The sequence below is a fragment of the Plecotus auritus genome (genome assembly GCF_963455305.1).
Source record: "Plecotus auritus genome assembly, chromosome: 6".
In the NCBI taxonomy this organism is placed as follows: domain Eukaryota; kingdom Metazoa; phylum Chordata; class Mammalia; order Chiroptera; family Vespertilionidae; genus Plecotus; species Plecotus auritus.
The window spans coordinates 139,843,583-139,867,158 of NC_137773.1; the positions used below are offsets into that span (position 1 = coordinate 139,843,583).

The 23,576-nt window shown below is 47.0% G+C and overlaps 1 protein-coding gene across 8 annotated transcripts in view; it reads right to left on the reverse strand.

The window, feature by feature from the left end:
• Positions 1-23,576, reverse strand: part of SRGAP3 (SLIT-ROBO Rho GTPase activating protein 3) — a 255,586-nt gene that overhangs the window by 54,053 nt on the left and 177,957 nt on the right. For all 8 annotated transcript variants that reach the window (XR_013960989.1, XM_080676227.1, XM_080676226.1 and 5 more), the window contains exons 6-10: positions 18,412-18,540; positions 15,426-15,647; positions 12,451-12,552; positions 10,016-10,213; positions 4,800-4,884 (exon numbers count right to left, since the gene is read on the reverse strand). Coding sequence is in view for 7 of the 8 variants with exons in the window: in XM_080676227.1 (XP_080532353.1) it covers positions 4,800-4,884; positions 10,016-10,213; positions 12,451-12,552; positions 15,426-15,647; positions 18,412-18,540 (736 nt within the window). In the remaining variant the exon portion in view is untranslated. The remainder of the gene's footprint in view (positions 1-4,799; positions 4,885-10,015; positions 10,214-12,450; positions 12,553-15,425; positions 15,648-18,411; positions 18,541-23,576) is intronic.

Consider the following 23,576-nt stretch of genomic DNA (forward strand, 5'->3'; position numbering starts at 1 on the left):
AAAATTTCCAGATTGCTCCTCCCCATGCAAAATAGCTCTCATATGAAATAAGGCCATTGATGCAGGTTTAACCCTCCTCTTGCCCCACTCTTAGAAGGGCTTCCTACTGAATGGAAGCCAATGCACTCAGGTAAAGGTGAACCATCCGTTGATACTTGGAAGAGTGAAATGAGCCAAACTTCTCAGCTCTTTGGCCTGCTTATTCCATGCCTCCCCTTGCCCAATGGGCAAGAACTTTATCAGTCTAAGTTGGTGCAAATTCTCCTGGTTGAAAATTCTCCCTTTCACCCAATGTCCTAAGCATCCACATACACCTTTATTATGCACTGAACAACAACAAAAAGATTTGGTCTCGGCTTCAGTTTTTTTCATTAATTCTGTAATTTATTAACTTTAGTTAATAATAATGTACCAATATTCATTAATTGTGACAAATATGCTGTACTAATGTAAGATGTTAATAATAGGGGAAATCAGACATGGAGTACACGGGAACTCTGTACTTCCTTTGGAACTTTTCTGTAAATCTAAGACTAGCCTAAAACAAAAAAAAATTTATTAAAACACCCCCATCTCAGTTATCGAAAGGAACACAGTGGCTTCCCCACTGCTGGCTTACTAGAGAACAGGAGAGTGTTGAGTCTTCCAGATGGCTCTTTCTCAGCTGCCCTTATACTTCGGAAGCTACGTTTTCCTGCAGTTTCTTGTTGCTATTCAGCTCAACACTCAGAGGAAGGACTGGTAAATCACATCTCAGAGCAAGGTGTGTCTAAGGGCTCAATAAACTTGCAAGACCAGTGAGGAAATCAGTTGTTTCTTCGTTTCCTCCCACCCCTCTACATGCTGCCCATCCTGACATTTCAGTATTGGGCCAGGTGAATGGGGCCATATGGATTTTTCTTTTTTGGAGTTATTCCAAGCAAAACTATTATTATTAGTATTTCATGAAGGCCATTCAGGTTGCATCTGAGATCACTCATGGGGGAGCTAGAGAGAAGCACTTTCTCATCTGGGATCTTATTTTTTCAAAGAATATCTAGTTTTCTAAACCTAGGGCATCTGATCTTGAAATTAAAGTTAAGTAGCCACCAACTCACATGTCACATACTCACCAATTTCCTCTCTAGGACTTCCTGCCTCTTTTACTCCATTCCTGCTGTGGTGTTTCCCTCCTTGTTTCCCACACTCCTCAATAGCCCCACTCACCTGGCCCAATACTGAAATGTCGGGATGGGCAGCATGTAGAGGGATGGGAGGAAATGGAGAAACAACTGATTCTTCCTCACCCTTACCCCTCAGTCAGTGAGTTTTGACAAATATATACACCCATTTATAACCACCACCTAAATCAGGATACAGAACATTTCCATCCTTGCCCTTCCCCTCCCCCCGCCCAAAGTTCCCCAGCCCTCACCAGAACACACTGAGCTAATCTATGGTGATAGAAATCAAAGCAGTGGTAGCTTGGGGAATGACTGGAAAGAGGCACAAGAGACCTTTTGGGGTGATGGAGATGATCTGCATCTTGATGTAAGTGGTTATATCTGGGCATATATGTCTATCAACACTGATTTCTATACATAAAATGGGTGCATCTTATTGTATATACTAGAGGCCCGGTGCACGAAATTCATGCACGGGGGGAGGGGGTGTCCCTCAGCCCAGCCTGCACCCTCTCCAATCTGGGACCCCTCAAGGGATGTCCGACTGCCTCTCCAATCTGGTATCTCTAAAGGGATGTCCAATTGCCTGTTTAGGCCCAGTCCCACCGGGCAGTCAGAAATCCCTCTCACAATCCAGTACTGCTGGCTCCCAACTGCTCGCCTGCCTGCCTTCCTGATTGCCCCTAACCGCTTCTGCCTGCCAGCCTGATCACCCCCTAACCACTCCCCTGCCAGCCTGATTAATGCCTAACTGCTCCCCTGCCAGCCTGTTTTCCCCTAACTGCCCTCCCCTGCAGGCCTGGTCACCCCTAACTGCTCTCCCCTGCAGGCCTGGTCCCCGCCAACTGCTCTCCCCTGCAGGCCTTGTCTCCCACAACTGCTCTCCCCTGCAGGCCTGGGTCCCTCCCAAATGCCTTTCCCTGCAGGCCTGGTCCTTCCCAACTTCCCTTCTCTGCTGGCTTGGTCACCCCTAACTGCCCTCCCCTGAAGGCTTGATCGCCCCCAACTGCCCTCCCTTGCAGGCCTGGTCCCTCTCAACTGCCCTCCCTTGCTGGCCATCTTGTGGTGGCCATCTTGTGTCCACATGGTGGCAGGATCTTTGACCACATGGGGGCAGCCATCTTGTGTGTTGGAGTGATGGTCAATCTGCATATTACTCTTTTATTAGATAGGATAGAGGCTGGGTGCATGGGTGGGGGCCAGCTGGTTTGCCCTGAAGGGTGTCCTGGATCAGGGTGGGGGTTCCCTTGGGGCATGAGGCGGCCTGGGCGAGGGGCCTGTGGTGGTTTGCAGGCCGGCCACGGCCCGTGGCAACCCAAGCGGAGGCCCTGGTATCTGGGGTTTATTTATCTTCTACAATTGAAACTTTGTAGCCTGGAGCGGAGGCCTGGGCCGGCCAGGGTGTGCGGAAAGCTTGGCTTCCTCCATCGCCGGGGGCAACCCTAGCCTCCTGCTCTTTCCAGCTCCGTGGCTGCCGCCATTTCTGTTTGGATTTATGTATCTTCTATTATTGAAACTTTGTAGCCTTGAGTGGAGGCCGAGGCCGGCAAGGGCAGGCGGAAAGCTTGGCTTCCTCCATTGCCAGGGAAACCCAAGCCTCCCTCCTGCTCTCTGTGGCCATAGCCATCTTGGTTGGGTTTATTTGCATATTCGCTCCTGATTGGCTGGTGGGCATGGCTTGTGGGTGTAGTGGAGTGATGGTTAATTTGCATATTACTCTTTTATTAGATAGGATGTTACATATCAATAAAGTTAATTGAAAAATTTCCATTGGTGTTAGTTTTAAAGCCCTGGTTATTCCTCCAACCCCTAGCTATTCACCTTCCTTGAAGCATTTCCAGTTCTCCTGGGCCCATGGAGATCCCTTCCTCTCCTGTCTCACTGCCCTCAGAATCCGTGCTGTCCACTTGGCAATTCATCTAGTCTTTCTGTGTGACAATTTTATTGTTATTTAGCTTTTTATGAATTCATGATTTGTCTCCCAGCCAGATTATAAATACCTTGGGGCTGGGAAATCCATTCCCTCTAAAGCATGGGGTCACAACTGCTGGAGATCCAGCAGCCCACTTGATAGCTGCTGAGTCGACAGTGTAAGACAGGTCTTGTGTGGCCAGAGTACAGACACTGGGATGTGCACCCACAAGGAGAAAAGAATGATCTAGTAAAGGGCAAGGACATGCTGTGGATGGCAAACACCCAATGAGCCAATGAGAGCCAGCCCTATGCCCCAGCACAGCTCATTTTGTAATGCTTTTCCTGCCTCCCCCCAAATCCTAGTGACCTCTAGGCCTGCTTCAAGCTGTCTCAGGATGTACTGGCCTCATCACCTTGGAAATTCACTTCATCTCTCTCGTGTTGGCTCCCTATTTCCTGGAGTCTACGTTTTCTTTCCTTTTGGTGGAGCACACCTTTCTACCAACAGCCCTCTCCAAACAGAACACAGAGTATATCTGAGTGTGGGGCTAATGGTGCTCCAGGCAAGGCCCAGCAGCTTCAGAGACCCCAGTCAGCTCCTCTCCTAAAGCTGAGCCTCACATCAGGTTCCAGGCCCACCAGAACTTGCTATAGAACATCCTTGACCTTGGGTCCTAATTGATGTTCTGGTGACCTTTCCATTCAACATTCATTCAGTGGCTATTAACTGAGAGCCAACTATGAGCCAGGCACTCTTCTAGGCACTGAGGATAAAGTGGTGGACAAAATAAGCAAGGAAGTCCCTACTTTGATTTGAGATGTGATATTGTTGAAGTGAGGTGGGGCATGACCAAAGATAATAAGCAAGTGAACAAATAATAAATAGGGTGATTTCACATGATGATGAGTAGGATGAAAAAAATCAAACCGAATGTTGGGACAGAGGTGGTGATTCCTTGAGGTCAGGTGGCAAGGAGAGTCTCATTGAGGACGTGATATCTGTGTTGTCAACTGACGGATAAGGAGTCATCCATACTGAGATCTGGAGTAAGGGCATTCTAGGCAGGGGAAGAGCATATGCAAAGGCCCTGGGGTAGAAAAAAAGCTCAATGACCTTTGAACAGTGCTGAGTGTCAAGAGCACAGTAAGGAAGTAGAGAATGGCAGATGAGGTCAGGGAAGTAGGCAGAGGTCAAATGACATAAGGCTTCATATGTTATGAGAGTCGTTGGGATTTTATTCCAACTGTCATTGGAAAACCTTTGAGTAGTTTTAAGCCTAGTCCTTGGGCCCCTCAAGGACCAAACCGTGCCTTACACATATGGATTTTTCTTTTTTGGACCTAGAATCCTTGACACTCCAATAGTTCCTGGCAGAGAGTATCTGCTGAAAAGCATTAATGAAGACTCCCAGGTTTCTGTATTCTCATCCCAATTACCTATTGGGGGGCCCTTTATCACTTTGCCTTAGATCCTCCACATAACCTATATTAAAACCCATTTTTTCTCCCTATTTCTGTAGTCAGACTGGAGCCCTCTCAGCATTTGTACCAAGGCTATAGGTTATAAACTGTAGCAGCCTACCCAGTCCTAGGAGGTGTCACCAGTACCAGGCCTCATTCTGCCAAGTGCCCTGTGTCTCAAGCTAAAACAGCTCAAGGGGCCACAACAGAACCCAGTTGGGAAGACAGCCCCTCCTCACAGGCCTCCACCACCTGACTCACCTTCACCCAGGGTCTGCTTGAGTAAGTCGTGCTTGGCCTGCAGCTTAGTGATGAGGTTACTGCCGTTCACATACTCTTTAAATTTCTGTAAGACACAAAGCACAAGGACATTACAGATTGCAGGGCCAAGTCTCCAATCTCTGTTCTGGAATGGACCTCTGAGACAGGGAGGTCAAAGGGAGAGCACGTCATCCCAAGGACCCCAGTATGGGGAAAGGGAGGCTCTGTGGCTGCTCCTTTGCTCTTCCCCATCAGACCCCCAGCTCTGCCGAGCGGCTGCCCAGTCCCGTGACTGCAGTATTTCAGGTCAGTTCTGGGACCACAAAGAAAGCTCAGGGGAACGGGAGCAGTGAAAGGCGCTGTTGTCAGGTGAGGACTGTGGGAGCTTTGAATAGAGGGCTTCTTCAGTCATCAAAACGCCACTGTGCTTCTGGGCCAAGAGCAACAAAGATTGAACCATCCCTGGGGCACACGGCTGAGCGAGAGTGCTCTATAGGACCTGTCAGAGAGGAGCTCGGAACAGGTCTTTCTTCATCTGGCCCCGCTCTGGAGGAGGAAGGGCTCTGCAGGCCCCAGAGACAGTCCTAGTAGAATAACCCCAACTGCATTGGGGAATCTATTTTCTTCTTTTTGCAGATGAGATGGGTAAGGCGAGCACAGAGAAGTGATGTGCCCAAGCCTCCTGGGACCTCCAGGCTGCCTCTAGCTCAGGAGCCAAGTACAATGCACTCTGAGCAGTGGGGAGGGACGGGGCCACCCAGAATAGAAATGCACCTACCTGTCCCAAGTTCAGCAGGGCCTCAGCCACACCTCCATACAGGTACCAGCTTTCCTGGGCTCCCCTGCCCAGTATCTCATCACGCAAACACAGGGCTGGAGCCCTCTCTGCTGGGGCATGTCTTTGCTGGACCATGAGCCACTGTAGGTGTGGTCCTTGCCCAATTCAGTGACTACTATATGCCTGGTACATAGTAGGTGCTGAGAGATTGAGCTAAATACCTGATTTGATGAAGTTGGCACAGCAGGGTGAGGAGAGAAACAATAAGCTAACCAAAAAAGTAAGTAAAACACACAATTGGTCAGAGAGTGAAGGAAGCTATGAATGAAAATAAGGCAGGAATGGAGGATTGAAATTTGGGGCAGACCTGGCCGCAAAGCTGACATGTGAGTCAAGGCCTGAAGGAGGTGAGGAAAGGGCCATGTAGGTATATCGGGGAAGGAGCGTTCTAAGCGGACAGAATGGCAATTGCAAAAGCCCTGAGTATGAAAGTACAAGTATGCCTGTGATTGCCCAAAATCTGCCAGCTAGTTTCTCACAAGGAAATCCATTCTATTGCCCCAGCTAGAAGGTCAGAAAGGGGTGCAGAGGAATAGAGAAATGAGCTGTGGAGGCTCAGGATGCCCCCATGTGACCTGTAAAGGAGCTTCTGGAACACCACCATCTTCCTGTGAACAGTTGTAGGGGCAAGGCCATGGGGTAGGGGTTGACATGTGCATAGGTTAAGATTGGGGTCACCTCACACTGTCCCCACCTCAGTGGGTTTCTGCACCGGCTGGGCTGGTGGAAGGTTGTGGTGTCCCCTCACCTTGGCTATGTCCTTCTTAGCTCCTAGAACTTGTCCCTTGGTCCTTCGGAGTCATTTCCCCCTTGTATCTATAGAGCACTCGACAGTGTCAAATACATCCATTCAGTCCTCACCGCAATCTTGGATGGCAAATGGCTGGAGCATTGTCATTTCCATTCTACCCAGGAGGAGACTGGAGCTCAGAGCCGTGGCTAGTCAGTGTATGACCTTGGGAAGATTATTGAATATTTCTGGCTCCATGGCCCCCTCAGGGTAAAATGAGAGTAGACTCACAGTTATCTCCAAGTGTGGCGCAAGGACCATGGCCTCCCACTGGCTGGAGAGAGGGTCAAAATGCAGACTCCTGCTCGGGAATACTGAGCATCTAACCCAGCCGTGAGCAAACTACGGCCCGCGGGCCGGATCCGGCCTGTTCGGCTGTTCTATCCGGCCAGCGGAGCCGAAAGAGCGGAGGGTTCTCTTGCTCTCCCCTCCGCTCCTTCACCAGCAGCAGTGTTAACATGGCAACGTCGGGAAACACGGCCGCAGCTTCTTCTTCTGAGTGGGCGGATTTATATCCGCCCATTCAGTAGAAGGAACAACCTCTCAATCTTCCAGAGGCTCCTTGTAATGCCCGCGGACGCGTCCCCCGACATCACCCTGGGAATGCGTAGACACGTTATGGTGGTGATGTAGGGAGACACGCCCCTGGAGAGCACAGTATCAGAGCATTAGCTAAAAAGGAGACCAACAACACTGTTCCCACTGAAGTTGATGTTTTAAAGACCAAAAACCTTTCAACCCAGTCTACATTGCCATCTACATCTACGTCCCGGGCATAATTTGGAAGTTGCACTAAAGAAAATGTTTAATTTATTGTTTACACATTTTGTTCTTTTCTATTTGTTTTAGTTTTAAATTATTTTATTATATTTAAGTTTAATTTGAAAGGCTTTTGTACCTTTCCTTTGTTAGGCAATTTTATTTTGCCTTTGCCATCTTCAATATAAGGTATGTTATTGTGCTATGATTCCTCCATTTTTTGAAGTTTCAAATTATAATAATTAGTGTTTACATTCTTCTTGTTAAAATGTTTGAAATGAATAAAACTATTGAAATAAAAAAAAAAAAGACCGTACCCTTTTATGTAATGATGTTTACTTTGAATTTATATTAGTTCACACAAACACTCCATCCATGCTTTTGTTCCGGCCCTCCGGTCCAGTTTAAGAACCCATTGTGGCCCTCGAGTCAAAAAGTTTGCCCACCCCTGGTCTAACCCCTCATTTTACACCAAGGAGGACACCACGGAGGCCCAGAAATGTTCCCCTTTCCAGGGCCCCACATCGGGGAAGGTGGTAGTCTAGGAAACTTAGGTTTTGAACAAGCTTTCCCTATGATTCAAATGCACACTTCAGTTTAATAACTGCTCACCTAGAGGCTTTCTCTGAATGCTTCTGTTAGCAATGCCCCCTAATTCTATCCTGTGTTTAAGAATTCACCATAAAATGCACAGCTGAGGTATAAGTACGTGTTTTCTCTACTATGCCTCACTGCCCCTGGTAGTTGAAGCTTTAATCCCAAACATGTAACTCAAGTCTTAGTGGGTTAGTCACTTACACCCTGGGGTTCTGGGGCCTGTGGACTCTGCCCACTTCTTCCAAGCTTCACCCAGGTTTCATGTGTGACCCATGAAGGAAAGAGTGCCATCAAATTGTACTTATGTCTGCATTAAAAGGAATATTATGCCCTTAATAATACCCCAAATAATGTCACAACATCAAGTCATGAGGTCTACTAGCCAATGAGGATAATAAATTGAATACTAACATTAACATCGATGACCATCCATCATTAAGATGATGGATGTTGGTGAATTCCATCTTTTAATTTCAAGCAGGCTGGACTCCCTTTTCTGCATCTGCCACCCAAATTGCTTCGCTTCTGCTGCCAGAGTGAATTAATACTCATATCCATTCCTCACTTATCTTTGTAACCCATAAGTTTTCTCTGCAAACATAGGTGGTCCCCAGTGGAAGTGGTGAACCCCAAAGACTGGCATTGGCAGATTCACTAAGACTAGCTATGAATTCTTTTTTGAGAACAACGAAGTTGAAGAGTGTTGGTCAAGGAGATGGGTTTTTGACAAGGGATCTGACAAGGCCTGTCACAAGGTGAATGCTAGAATTGGGTGAATTTATGACTGGTTAAATGACCACAATCTAAAGATGCTGATTAGGAGGTCAATATTAGCCTAGCGGCCTGTTTTGAACGACTTGTCTTTGGCCTTGCCCCTGACATACCCATTATTATTATTTTTTATTATTGACAAACACTAAGGTTTGGAAGCCACACTCACTGAGTCTGCAGACCACACAAGGTCTGAAGAGAAAGTATATATGGTGAACAACTGGATCAGGATCTTGTCAGTCTAGAGCTATGCACTGAATCCATGAAGAAGATCTCTAACTGGTGATAAACATAAGACCTACCCAAGATGTCACCTACTCATCCTTCAGGAGGAGGGCAACCTGGCTTAATGTTGGTGCATAGGGAATAGAGATTTAATTGGTATTAACTTAGCTTTATTTTTTTTTAAAAAAAGGTATATGATCTTAGGACACATGAAAAGGAGCATAGCACCTACTGTGGAAGGAGGTGAGAGTTTAGCTCTAGCCTGTGCTGGTCAGACCACACTGCTGGGAGTCTCACTTTGGAAGAGGCTTCGACAAATGGAACGTGACCAGAAGAGAGTCACTAGGATACTGAGGCCTCTCAAAGGGAAAGCTTATGAGGCAGGACTGAAAGAACCAGATATGTCTAACCTGGAAATGAAAACCCAGCTCCCTGTGACCACACCGAAGACTGTCCTGTAGAATTAGCCGCTCTCCGGATAACCCCAGAGAAGAGAATCAAGATCAATGACCAGAAATCCCAGTGAGGCAGATTTTTTAATAAAACAGAGATAAGGGAAAACATTATAATACTTATAGCCAGCCACAGGCCAAACAAAAGGGCTGCTAGAGGAGGAAGGAGCTTTTCAACTTGGGCTGTTCAAGCAGAGCTGGATGACTTTTTGAAGAGATATGGTTGAATGGGATAAAGCATCAGATGGAAGATTTAAGGTCCCTTAAAACCCCAAATTCTATGTTCACTAAACACAGGTTGAACTACTGCCCTGATGCCCCTTATCTGTGTTCCTCCCTGTCCCTGGCCAAGTGGAATGTTAGCCATCTGGAATTTTACATGAAAGCCTGGCAACTCACCACCAATTTGCACGGATCACGCAGGGCATTGTTTTCAAAGCCTGCACCCCAATTTAAGACAACGCAACACTAAACTTCAGAGTTGTTACATGGGGCTTGCACTTGGTTCCAATACCATTTTCCTCTCACCCTACTGAACACTGTTTTTTTCCTAGAACTGGAAAGTTGCAATAACCATCAATTCAAGATCAATGTCTATACTATCACTGGTGATTCAATTTCTGCATTTCACAAAGCCAAGCCAGGCAACTTAATTTGGGAAGCATGTTGGAAGAACTGTCAGTCTAACTGACCCACGTGGCTTCACTGGCTCCCACTAGCTTGGGCTGCTCTTCAGAAGTCAATGCCAGCGGGTAAGCAGACAGCAGGCTCTGGGTCCACTTACTGTAAAATAAAACATTTCTGTCTCCTGCTGGTTGGCTCTCCTTTTGGCGATGTTGATCTTGCTCATGTAGGTCTCAGAGGCAGCCGACTTTACGGACTCTGTGGACCGACTGTGTTGGAAGGCATCAGAGACATCAAAGTCCTCCACTGTCAGCATGTCCTGTAAGGTCTGCATGGTGGCATCCAGGGTTTTTCTCACCTGGGAAAGCACGTCGACAGAAAACCTTTAGCCTCAGAATGCCTTTGACACCTCCAAGTCCTTTTCCTAACCATTACTTTATTTCTTCCACACAAAGCCTCTAGGAGGCAGGCAGGACAAAGATGATCATTCCCATTATATTGATGTGCAAAGTAAGGACAGTAAGCTGGCTGGGGTGAGCACCCATGTTGACCAATCTAAAGTCATTAGATTGCTTCAGCCAGAGAGAGCCTTAGAGAATATTGTGACGAATAAGGAACTCAGGTTTCTTGGTTTGTTTCTCTTTACCTGGTTATAGTTTAGCCCCAAACTATATGGGAGGCATGCCCCTTGAGAAAGGAAAACACTAGAAATACTCTTGGTTCTCTTCAGGATGGGGACAAAAACTGGATAAGGTGAGCGGCCATCCTCCATGAATGAACTCTCCAGCTATCTGCCACCCGAGTCCTATTAAAACCTTCACAGAAAACAGAACTTCGAGGAAGAGAGATGCCAAGACACCACAGTCTAGTCATTTCTCCAGAATCCTGACTTCTGCCTTGGGATTGAGTGGGACCCCTGGAAGGCTACACATGCAGGGCCCACGAGCCCTCACCTCACTATACCCCATCACTGATTTGAGCTTAAACGGCAAACCCTATAATTTGATGGAGCGTCCTTCCAAAAACACTCACAGGAGAAAATGTACCTACATTCACTGTTAAATTACTGTTGCTCAAAGTCTCTTGTCACTCAGGTATCAACTTAAATGTTACCTCCTGGTGACATCAGGCTCCCTGACTACAATTTTTGACTTAGTGCTTACCTCTAATAATCTGCATACTCATTATTTATTAGTTTGTTTTCTTTTGTATTTTGATTACTATCTCTCTTGTCTCAGTAGAATATAAACTCCATGAGAGGAGGTACTATGTTGTCTTGTTCACTCACTTTACTCTGCATTTTAGCACAATGTTTAGCACATAATATATGCTTAAGAAATACCTGAATAAGTATTCATTGAATAAAAACTTGTTAAATGAATACATTAACGACTCAGTTCTTTCTAATATAGCCTGACAGAAGCTCAGGTTCCAAATCAAGAGTTCCACGACCATGAACAGCCTCTACAGAGGAACACTCGCTTCATTCTTTCTGTGGCCCTAATTTCCAATTTAAATTCCATTAACATTATTATCCATACACTGTTCCATGTAAACACTTTAAAATGCTTCGGGGAAAGATATAGGCAGGAGTAAATAAAGAAAACACTCTGTTCATCTCCTCTGTCTTCTCAGGTTTGAAAAACAAATATATAATTTGTCTCCACAAAACCTCCCCCCAGGGACTGCTTTGATTCATCATCATCCTGAGTGACAGTCTGTCTCACATTCATGTTCATCCTACTTCTGTCATTTATGAAGACAGAGTGAACCACCCTCTCTGCCAGGACAGCCCTCTTGAGATATGAAGACAGGACCCTGGCTCCCATCGCCTGCTGTGAATGCACTTCTCAATGAAAAACCTGTCCACGATATCTAGTGACACTCCCCACTTCCTGGTGTCCACCAGTTGGTTGACATCCTCCCCGCATGGAGGCATCCAGGCTGGAATAGAATTTTTCCCACCTAGCCTCATCAGTCCACATCAGAATGGAACCACCACAGCTGGGCTTTCCATTTGTACCCTCCCAGTGGTAATCCTGTGCCACCAGCTGCCTGGGAGGTATGCTGACCATGGTAAGACAGAAGTTCCTTGGGGCTCAGAATCCATGACACATTTAGTGTGCTTGGGGTTGTTTATTTAATTGTATACATTAAAATACCTATTATTATTTCTGATGATAAAAATAACATAAATAACATTACAGAAAATAGAGAAAAGCACAAAAAAGAAAACAGAAATCACCTATAATCCACAACCCAGACATAACCACTATTTACATTTGGAAGTATTTCCTTCCAGTCTTTTTTCTATGCCTGTGAATACACACAAATATATATGCACATACTCTAGTCTACCTGAGTTATGATAATACTGAACATAAAATTTTACTTTCTCTTTGTATTTCTTTAACTCAGCATCTTGTGAGCATTCGCCCTGAAAGATTCTTGATGTGCATGATTTTAATGGTTGTGTAAAAGTCCATCTTACAGATGAACCCTAATTTCTTATGTATTCTTTGGCGAATGTGGACTCTCCAGGACAAGTTAGGCCTTTGTAAGGAAATCCCTTATAGGGCAGAGGGACTGACTCACCTCCTCATTCTCTATCTTGAGAGTGGCCAGTCTGGACTGCAGCTGGTGGTACCGCATGAGTAATTCTGTCTGGACGGGCTGCTGAGCGCTGACCTGGCACACCTGTAGGAATAACAGCCCCCACCTGTGGTCACCCAGTGTCCTCATCATCTGTGTGGAGTTAGGGCAGGAGCTATCTATATATATAAAAGACTAATATGCTAAGTTGCCTGACCATCCAACTGGTCACTATGACATGCACTGACCACCTGGGGGCAGACGCTCAATGCAGGAGCTGCCGTGATACGCACTGGCCATTTACAAATTGACTGGCGCCGACAAAGCAACACTCGGCTTCCCCCAAGTGGGACACAGGTCCCGCCATCACCCTGGAGCCACAGCCCACCAAATCACAGCCGACGCTGCTGAGACCCCATGTCACAAAATGCGGCCCACAGCCCAGCCCAGCCTGGAAATGGTCACTGTGGGCACTGGGTAATGATGTCACGTAGCAACACCCGGCTTCCTCTCCCTAGTGACGACTAGCCTCCTTGCAGTTTCTTCAGCCCGGGAACATGACTTGCTTTATAGCCAGGTGGAAACATTTCACACTTTAACCAAATGTCTGTGAAGCCTTTTCCCGTGCTTCGTCTCATTTGATCCTCATAGAAGTCCTGGAGTAAGTAGATAGGAGACTCGATAGAATCCTATTTTCTTTTCATTAGCCGGAAAATGGAGATTTAGAAAGTTTAGAAACTTGACCTGACTGAAAAGAAGAAATGGTGGACTTTGAAAATGACTTCAAGTTTTCTCACTGCACAGAATATAGTCAAACACTCCTGCAGTTAAATATTTTACACTTTGTTCTCCCTGCGTGAACTACAATAATAATCAGCTTCATGTTGATATTTACTGCTGTGTTGCTGACAATTACCTGAAAGAAAAGTTGGGGTGCTTCACTGGGCTGGAAAAAGTTTAGCTACATCAGAAAGCAGGTCTAATTAAGCAAGTTTATTCTATATCTATAAAAGGCTAAGTTGACTTGCGCATGTGCGATACATATAAAGCTCTCGCTGGTGCCAATCATATGCGTGTTTCTATCTGTCATTGTCGATTGTCAATTTGATTGACACTTCTACTATAGAGAAAGGGCGAATAGTGATATTAAAATATTCCTTCTAATTAATTTCCTTTCAAAGTACACGAATCCATGCACCGGGCCACTAGTCACTAATATCCCTACCAGATGCTGAGGAAACAGGCTTAGAGAGCTTAAATGACTTGCCATAGGTAACACCACTTATACCTGACAACACCTGATGGGAACCAGGGGCCACCCTCTCTAATTGCAAGGTGTGGCCTCTCAGTTATGGTCTTCTACACTGTGCCTTCTTGAGGGTTTACTAAGAGCTCTTACATAATCTCATAAAGTGAGACTAGTTAATTTCCAGGCAGGAAGTTCTGGTAAGAAAGCAACCACCTAAGACAGTGGTCGGCAAACTCATTAGTCAACAGAGCCAAATATCAATAGTACAATGATTGAAATTTCTTTTGAGAACCAAATTTTTTAAACTTTAACTTCTTCTAATGCCACTTCTTCAAAATAGACTCGCCCAGGCCATGGTATTTTGTGGAAAATACCACACTCAAGGGGCCAAAGAGCCGCATGTGGCTCACGAGCCGCAGTTTGCCGACCACGGACCTAAGAGAAGCCAATGGAAAGAACGATGAATGGGGAACAATGAGCCAGGTGTTCCTATTTCTCAGCAGGAAGATGCTTCAGAGAGGCAACTGTGAGGTGATCACCTCTCACAGACCATCTTCCCCAGCAGGTAGATTGGGTGAGAGGTGGAGGAGAGAAAATGTGGAGAGAAATATTGTTCTCCCTACATCCATTCCACCCAGGGCTCTGTCACCACCTGCAGTCTGGGCTGCCTGGGGTGACTCAGCTGAGATCACAAGGAACAGCAGGGCTCTGTTATTTGTTAGTTATTTACCACTAACTAGGCAACCCAAACTTCGCAGTCATCAGTAGTAACCATGAGGTCAGAATTTTCAAGGCCAGATAAAAGGGTTGGACATGAGGGATGAGGCAGGTGGTGCAGAAAGCCCTACACAGGATCTCCTTTGCAAATGAAGAAAGTGAGTAGAGCCACCTGGAGGGTCCAGCAAATGCTCTCTGCTAAGGAGCTTCCTTGTCCCTTCCCACCAAGCAAGTTCAGTGGATGGCCTAGCTGAGCTCTCACAAAATCCAGAGGCTGGTGGGGTCTTGTGCACTATTGGTCTGGGTTCTCCAAACTCCCACGTGCATGGGTGGATATGTCTAGGTGGATATGTCTAGAAGGGACAGGGGCCACTAGGACAAAGTTCTGTGCACATATCCCTGGGGTAGAGATAATGGAGATGGGGAGACAGATATGATGTCTTGTGGCTATTCTCTTCAGTGCCAAGACTAAGGCCTGAGCCCCAGAGAGAGGGGGGAACTATTTGCATAAAGGATTTTGTGAAACTTGGGTAACTAGAGTGCTTCTTTGGGGCCAGTGACCAGTGCCTTATCTTCCCTCCCACACCATAATATAGTAAGAATCCGAGCAGCACCAGCACTGAAGGAAACTCAGTTGATGGTTTGCCTCCTATAGTGGAGGGCAGGCAGTGCCCTCGAGAGGACATTAGCCAGAGAGGCTGTGATGAGGCCCAGACTCCAGTGATCGAAGGGAAGAATGTATGCAGATATGGGACTCTCTTGGGCTATTCTAGAGTAACTGGGAGGGATTTTAAGGAGCACTAAGGTCCTGCAATTCTGCGGGTGGAGAACTTGAGCCAGTAAGATTAAGGTATTAGTGGTATACTCCTTGGCTGGGAAAGCCCTTGAACCAAGAACTTGACCCCAGGCCTCTTTGATAAACATGCTGCATGTGGATTGGGGGCTGATGGTCCCTCCCACCAATGTTCTGGGAGCACTTGGGGGAACACACGGGCTCTTGGGAGGAACCTACCTCATCCCCCATGTGGGGTTGGAACTCAAACTTGAGTGGAGGACAGAAGACCTGGTTGTACATGTCCATGACGGTGTGCTTGTCACTTCTGGAATCCAGGTTGTCCACCGCATTCTCAATAACATCCAGCCCCTCGTGGCGAGAGGTCTCCAGGTTGTACTCGGCTGAGAGGTAGGTCCGGAAGGTGCGGGCCAGGCTGGCATGAAAGCCCAAATCACAGCACTTGGAGACAGGCACACAACAGAAGGGTGCAGGTGAGGGCTGTGACGTGAAGGTGGGGACCACAAGTATTTACTGTCCCATCATGATGACCTTTCATTCCATAGTCAAAATCTTTCATCCTGGGGGCCCTTGGGCATTTTGGAACCCTACCACACAAATCACATTAAACCCTTCAGGGAGACTTGGGATTGCAATTTGGGCAAGAGCAGAACTTTCTCTCAGCTTCCCAAATTCACCACATTCTTTCTCATCTCCAGGCCTTTTCACATGCATTCCCTCTGCCTGGCATACTCTTCCTCTCTCGTCCTGCCTAAACATCCTTCCTTTAGGTTTCAGTTTAGAGGTTACTTCCTCTAAGAAGTCTTCCTTGATGTTCTCCCCACTCAGAGTTTACATCTGATGTCCCTCCTCTAGGGGACCACATCTCTCTCCAGTTCCCTCATTGTGACACCTGCCTCGTGGCATTGTGATTGCCTGTTAACGTATCAGGGTTATACAGGGTAAGCTCCATGAGGGCAGAGCCACTGGCTTTTGTCTACTGTAGCACCTCAAGATCTAGAACAAGCAGCTGCTCAATAAACATGAGAAGCAGTCCCAGTTCTAACACAGGTTGACAGAGGCTCTCCCTGATGATGCCACTCACAACAGTCTTTCTCCAAGCATGGCTGTCCTTCCAGCCTGTCCTATGCAGCTGGTATGGAAATCAGTGTTCCATTCTCCTTTTGCTTAAATGGCCTGATTTCTCCACCGATAACATCCCCAAGTAAAGCTGACTTGTGTATAGTGGGCCCTTAAACAACTCAGGTTTGAACTGTGCAGGCTTGGAGTTTTTTTTACTAAATATGCAGTCAGCCCTCCATATCCCAGCTTTCACATCCTCACATTACACCAACCGTGGATTGAAGGAGTATTTTTGATCCAACATTGGGAATCTGTGTAGGAGGAGGGCCAACTATATGCACTGTCCTATACCATCTATATATATAAAGAGCCAGGGTCCATAATGTCCAAAACGACCGAAGGGACAACCGAAGGGATGACCGAATGCCAGGCTGCACGCACAGCAAGCTCGGGTGGGCAGGGACTGGCCAGTGAGCTCAATTGCTGACCTCTCTGAGAGAGAAAGAGGCGGGGCTGATCAGCAGCCACCCCAGGCTGCTGGCGAGGCTTTCTCTCTCTCCGAGAGGTCAGCAGTTAAGCCCACTGGCCAGCAGCCTAGGGCAGCTGCTGATCAGCTCCGCCTCTCTGATCAGGTCTGGAGATGCTGACTGGCATAGAAACCGACCAATCAGAACCAAATCTGGATGAACTGTGAGGAGCCAATGGCTGCCTGGGAGGCGGAGCTTTTGACTCTGACTGGCATAGAAACTGGCCAATCAGAACCTAATCTGAGTGAACTGCGAAGACAGAACCTAAGGTGGCAGCTGAGGAGGGGTTTTAAGGGAAACAGCTGTTTGGTGTAAGGTGTAAGAAAGCGGTTCAATTTTTTAATAACCAGTTTGGCAGTAAGTACAGTGCATATGGCTGGCTATCAGTCCAGATATAGGGATTATGTATTTTTGTCTTCCAAGAGCATCTCCTCCTGCTGAAAAAGGCTTTCCCCCCCATTTAAGCAATCCTATCCTATATAATCTATCTATACTAATAAAAGGGTAATATGCTAATTAGACTGGGTCAACCGGCCATCTTCTGGACGTCCGACTTCCTTCCGGACAAAGCCATGGTGGTGGGGGCCAAGACAGAGGCAGTTAGGGGTGATCAGGCTGGCAGGGGAGGGCAGTTGGGGGCGATCAGGCCGGCAGAAGAGAGCAGTTAGGGGTGAGATCAGGCTGGCAGGGAAGGGCTGTTGGGGGTGAGATCAGGCAGGCAGAGGCAGTTAGGGGCAATCAGGCTGGCAGGGGAGAGAAGTTAGGGGCAAGATCAGGCCGTCAGGCAGAGGGGTTAGGGGCAATCAGGTAGTCAGGAAGAGGCAGTTAGGGGCAATCAGGCAGGCAGCAGAGAGGTTAGGGGTGATCAGGCAGGCAGGAAGAGGCAGTTAGGGGCAATCAGGCAGGCAGGCAGGTGAGAGGTTAGAAGCCAGTGGTCCCAGATTGTGAGAGGGATGTCCGACTGCCGGTTTAGGCCCGATCCCATAGGCAGTCGGACATCCCTCAAGGGGTCCCCGATTGGAGAGGGTGCAGGCTGGGCTAAGGGAACACCCCCCACCCTCGTGCATGAATTTTGGGCACCAGGCCACTATTTTATATAAGGGACTTGAGCATCTGCAGATACTGAGAGATGACTGTAGTTAAGTTTTGAGAGTTAAAAGTTATGTATGGACTTTCCACTGAAGGGGGAGACTGGCACTCCTAACTCCCACATTGTTCAAGGGTCAACTGTAATTCTATTTTCTTTCATGTGCAGTATATGTCTGGCAACTAGACCTGGGGGTGCTGAACATGTCTATACCATCCTGGGAAATCCCTAGGGCATGAACTGTGGACAACCACTCCCGTATCCCCAAACCCAGCCAAGGGCCTGGGCTAGAAGAGGGTACTTGGCAAGTGCACGCTGAATATGACTGCCCGACCCAACTCTGTAGGGACTGCAACAGGCCCACTCCCACCCATAGAAGTAGAAACTCATTTCCCAGACCCCACATGCCCACTACCCTTCCCCTCCACCCTGGACCATCGGCGAAGGACAGGGGCCAGCCTCTCCTTCAGCTGATGATCTGCACCAGCCCGGTGTAGGGCCCTTCCAGTCCCAGATGCCAGGTGCTCACGTCTATCAGGTCAGAGACATCGTGGATGTAGTATTTGCTTATAGCTGCGTTGGTGGCAGCCAGATTCAGCAAGTAGTCATTCCGGGCCTTCGTGCACTTCAGCTTGTTCTCAGAATACTTTGCCTGCCTCTGGAAGAAGAAAAAAGTAGGTGTGAGAGCTGAGCCACTAATGGCAGGGATTTAGGTTTTCTTTTCTTTTCTTTCTTTTTTTTTGGTTAATCCTCACCCAATGATATTTTTTCCCATTGATTTTTAGAGAGAGTGGTAAGGAGGGAGGGAGGGGAAGAGAGAAAGAAACATCAATGTGAGAGAGACACATCGACTGGCTGCCTCCCACACATGACCTGACCAGGTCAGGGATCGGACCTGCAACCCAGGTATGTACCCTTGGCTGGGAATCGAACCCATGACCCTTGGGTGCACAGACTAGTGCCCTCACCACTGATCCACAGAGGTCAGGGCTGGGGTTTTCTTAATGGTCACTCCGTGATTAAATGCACTGTACCCCTCTGGAATAACTTACTCCGTATGCCAGCTGAGTAAGATTTGGGCTCTGTACTCAAAAAGCTCACCTTCCATTGCCCACATGCAGCCAATGACAGCGCTATTCAATAAGCAGCTGCCTGTTACTGGCCTCTACCAGAGCTTGTCAATAAGACTTCCTGAGGCCTACTCACCAGCCCCCAATGGCTGTCCAAAGTATTGTGATGGCCCCATGTGATCTCCCAAGCCTCTCTTCCTCTAGGCTCTCCCTCATTGCCAGCTTTCTCTGCCCATCCTTTAAGAGGCCAATTTCATTCATGCCTCTATTCAGACTGATTGTTCTCCCTGCCTGGCAGGCCATCCTTCCAAGTCTCTGTGTGATCTGGTCCTTCATGTCATGTCCTTCAGGTCCTTACCCAAGGTCTACGTTGAACATTTTGTGGGACTGACAAAATGGTCAGATCAGACTCTGATGGCAGCCTTGTCTAAAATGTTGCCAGCATCTCCACCATCCCTCCCTCCACCCTCTATCCCTTTGCCCTTTTCAATTTTTCTCGTTTATTTAATCTTTATTTCAGTTTTAAGACATTATTTTTATGGCAGTTTTAGGTCTATAGCAAAATTAAGAAGATTGTGCAGAGACTTTCCATATGCCCCTGGCCCACATACATACAACTTCATCCATTATCAACAACCTCAGAATGGTACATTCACTAACTATTACCCAGATTCCACAGTTTACCTGGGCTTCCCTCTCGGTGCTCTGTATTCTGTGGGTTTGGACACCATTATAGTAGCACACAGACTAGTTTCCCTGCCCTAAAAACCTTCTGTGCTCTCCCTTTTCATCCTTCCCTCCCTCCAACCCCTGGCAACCTCTTATCTTTTCACTGTCTCCATCATTTCGCCTTTTCCAGAATGTCATATGGTTGGAATCATACAGTATGTATTGTTTTCAAATTGGCTTCTTTCACTTAACATAGGCACTTTAAGGTTCCTCCATGTCTTTTCATGGCTTGCTAGCTCATTTCTTTTTGGATCTTGAATATTTAGTCAACATTCCATTGTCTGGATTTACCAGTTTGTTTATCCATTCACCTACTGAAGGACATCTTGATTTCTCTGTTTTTCTTCAAAAGCACTTCTTACTGCCCAAAATTATATTTTTTACTTCTTTGTGTACTTGCTGATTTTCAGTGACCACCCCCCCCCCCCCCCACTAGAAAGCAGGCCCTGTGAAATCAGGGACCCACTTCTGTCTTGCTCAGCTCTGGACCTGTAACACCCAGACCAGTCCCTGCAACACCCAGACCAGTCCCTGCAACACCCAGACCAGTCCCTGCAACACCCAGACCAGTCCCTGCACAAGGCAGTCATTCAGTGGTTTTCATGGGCTGTCTGGGTGTGAGAGGAGGAGAGGCAGAGCAGGCAGCCCAGGAGCAGTGTTGGCGAGGAGTCCACCTGCCTCCCTGGGGAGCTGCTCCTGTTCTGGGCCAGCTGCAAGAAGGAGCAGAGTTCATGGGTTGGAGAGCTGTCCCCTTACTCCTTTCAGACTAATGAGTCCCACTGCTGGGTAAAAAACAAAAACAAAAACCAGCTCTCCTTAGAGTTTCCTCCTTCATCTAGACACCCTTAAACCTTCCTTATTCCAGATTGAGTTCTCCTAGCATTTTAGTAGAGGTGTCCCCAGAGATCCCCTCTGACCTTTCTTTCTCCAGGGTCCACTTATTCTGGGAATTTCAAAAAACATACTTCAGGTAATTACTTCCTGTACCAGCCATGCATCCAACCCTCACAGAGAGTTTTGATGACCCTGACCAGTTTGCAGGGGACTACTCTGACCCTGAGACCATTTTTAGCACTTCATGGACTCATAAAAGTTTATACCTAGGAAGGACAGTAAAGGTATCTTAGTTTAATTTACCCATTTTATAAGTGAAAAGATAACTGAAGGGGAGAAGTAGCTTTTCCAAGGGCCAAATGGCTAATTTACATACAACTCTGAACAAAAAATTGTTTCTACTTCAGTGGGTGGAAGTGGGCCTGTTGTTGCCCCTACAGAGTTGGGTCGGGCAGTCATATTCAGCGTGCACTTGCCAACTCCCAGCCAGTATTCTCTCTACCCCTTTAAATATCCCCCCATGTTGTTCTGTAATTCCCTGCCTGATTGTCTTTTTAAAAATATTTTTTAATATATATTTTTAATTGATTTCAGAAAGGAAGGGAAAGGGAGAGAGTGATAGAAACATCAATGATGAGAGAGAATCATTGATTGGCTGCCTCCTATATGCCCCTAAATGGGGATCAAGCCCATAACCCAGGCATGTGCCCTGATCAGGAATCAAACTGTGACCTCCTGGTTCATAGGTTGATGCTTGACCACTGAGCCACACTGGTTGTGCTAAATATTTCTTTGTTTAGTATATTCACAGAGTTATAGAATCATCACCACTATCTAAATTTAGAATATTTTCATCACCCCAAAAAGAAATCCTGTACCCATTAGCAGTCACTCCCTATTCTCCTCTGCCCCAGCCCCTAGCAACCACTAATTTACTTCCTATCTCTATAGATTTGTCTCTTCTGGACATTTCATATAAATAGAATCCTGCATATGTGGCCTCTTGCGATTGGCTTATTTCACTGTTTCCAAAATTTATCTATGCTGTAGCATGAATCAGTACTCCATTCCTTTTTATGACTAAACTAGAGGCCCGGTGCATAAAAATTCATGCACTGGAGGGGGGTCCCTCAGCCCGGCCTGCCCCCTCTCACAGTCTGGGAGCCCTTAGGGGCGGGAGGCGACCCGGTGATCAGGGGAAGGAGACGCCCCCTTCACATCTCTGCTGCTGCCACTGCCGGCAGCGCAAGCCTCAGCCGGCCCTGGTTACCTGAGCCTCGGGCAGTCCTGGGTGGCTGGGCAGCTGCCATCTGAGGCTTGCCTCTGCCTCGGGCCGGCTCTGGGTGGCTGGGGGGCTGAGGAGACTGGGGGACTCTGGAGGCAGGTGCCCGACCTTGCTGAGCACCTGCTACCCCAGCGGGACTGAGGGGACTGGGCACCACCATCTTGTGGCTGTCGGCACCGCCATCTTTGAGGGTGGGACAGTCAATTAGCATATTCCCTCCTTATTGGCTGCAGGTGCCACCATCTTTGAGGGTGGGGCAGTCAATTAGCATATTCCCTCCTTATTAGATAGGATAATGTTCTGTTGTGTGGACAGGCCACATTTTATTCATCCATTCATCAGTTGACAGACATTTGGGTTGCTGCCACTTTGGAACTATTATGAATAATGTTTCAATGAACATTCATGTGTAAGTTTTTGTGCGGACATATGCTTAAATTTCTCTTGAGTGATACCTAGGAGTGGAATTGTTAAGTCATATGGTAACTTAGTCTATGTTTAAATTTTTGTGGGATTGCCAAAACATTCTCCAAAGTGGCTGAATCATGTTACCTTCCCTCCAGCAGTGTCCACGGGTTCCACTTTCTCCACATCCTCATCAATGTTTGTCATTGTCTGTCTTTTTATTTTAGCCATCTTAATGGATTTGAAGTGGTGTCTCACTGTGTTTTTGATTTGCACGTCCTTAATGATTAATGATGCCAAGCATCTTTTCATGTACTTACTGACCACTCATATATGTTCTTTGGAGAAATGTCTATTCAAATACTTTGCCCATTTTTTAATTGAGTCTCTGCCTGATTATTGTGGAGCCCATTTTTTCTTTGCCTTTAGCAATTACTCTGAAGTCTTATATTATTTGCCTGTGGTTACTTTTCCTGCTTACCTCGGTCCTGTTGGATCTTGTTTCCACTCAATCTCCTATAATTTTTAAGAGCTGTAGGATTATATCATCATAGAATTCATCTCACTGAAGCCTAAATAAACATCTGGCACAATGTTTGGCACATAGAGCTCAGGAAATGTTTGCTGATTCCACAGACTGAATGGATGCAGATGATTCAACAAGAAATCATAGTCTTCCAAGAAGAAATGAACCTTAGAAGTCGCCTAGTCTAGGATGACAGAAAAGCAACCTGTGCACTGCCCCTGTATATTCTGGCCATAGCAGACATTATTAATTGATCACAGCACCGTTTTTAGCTAAAGCCGGAAGAGAGCTCATGATCCTCAACACAGAGCTCTTGGCAGCCACTACCAATCCATCAGAATTGACGTGAGAGGGGAGAATTATCTGCCATCACTGTCAGATTTAAAAACTGAAGCTCAGAGAAGTGTAGTAGCTGTGGCATTTTCAAAACTCAGTCTATCTGACTCCAGAACCAGAGTACTCCTCTCACCATGTCCTACTGAGGCACTTTCCAGCACTGATACACAGTCATTCCAATCACCTGCCTCTGCTTTGGCAATGGCAATATTGGAATGGTTCTTTCCCAAGTTCCCAGTGCTGGTGGGCAGCCCAGTGCTGTTCCCTCTTGTTGGGACACACTCAGTCCCAACCAGTCCCCAGACACCTAACTGACCCCCAGATCAAGCCCCCGCCCCTCACTAATGCCTGTGCTCTGGGCTATGAGTTTCATCACAGTTCAGCTCCCTTGTCAGCGGAACACATCTTCCACCGGTTGACCCTGGCACAAGCCAGACCTGCCTCCTTCATGACACTGACCTCCAAGAGAGCAGATGCGGGCTGCATTATTCTACCCTCACAACCCCCAG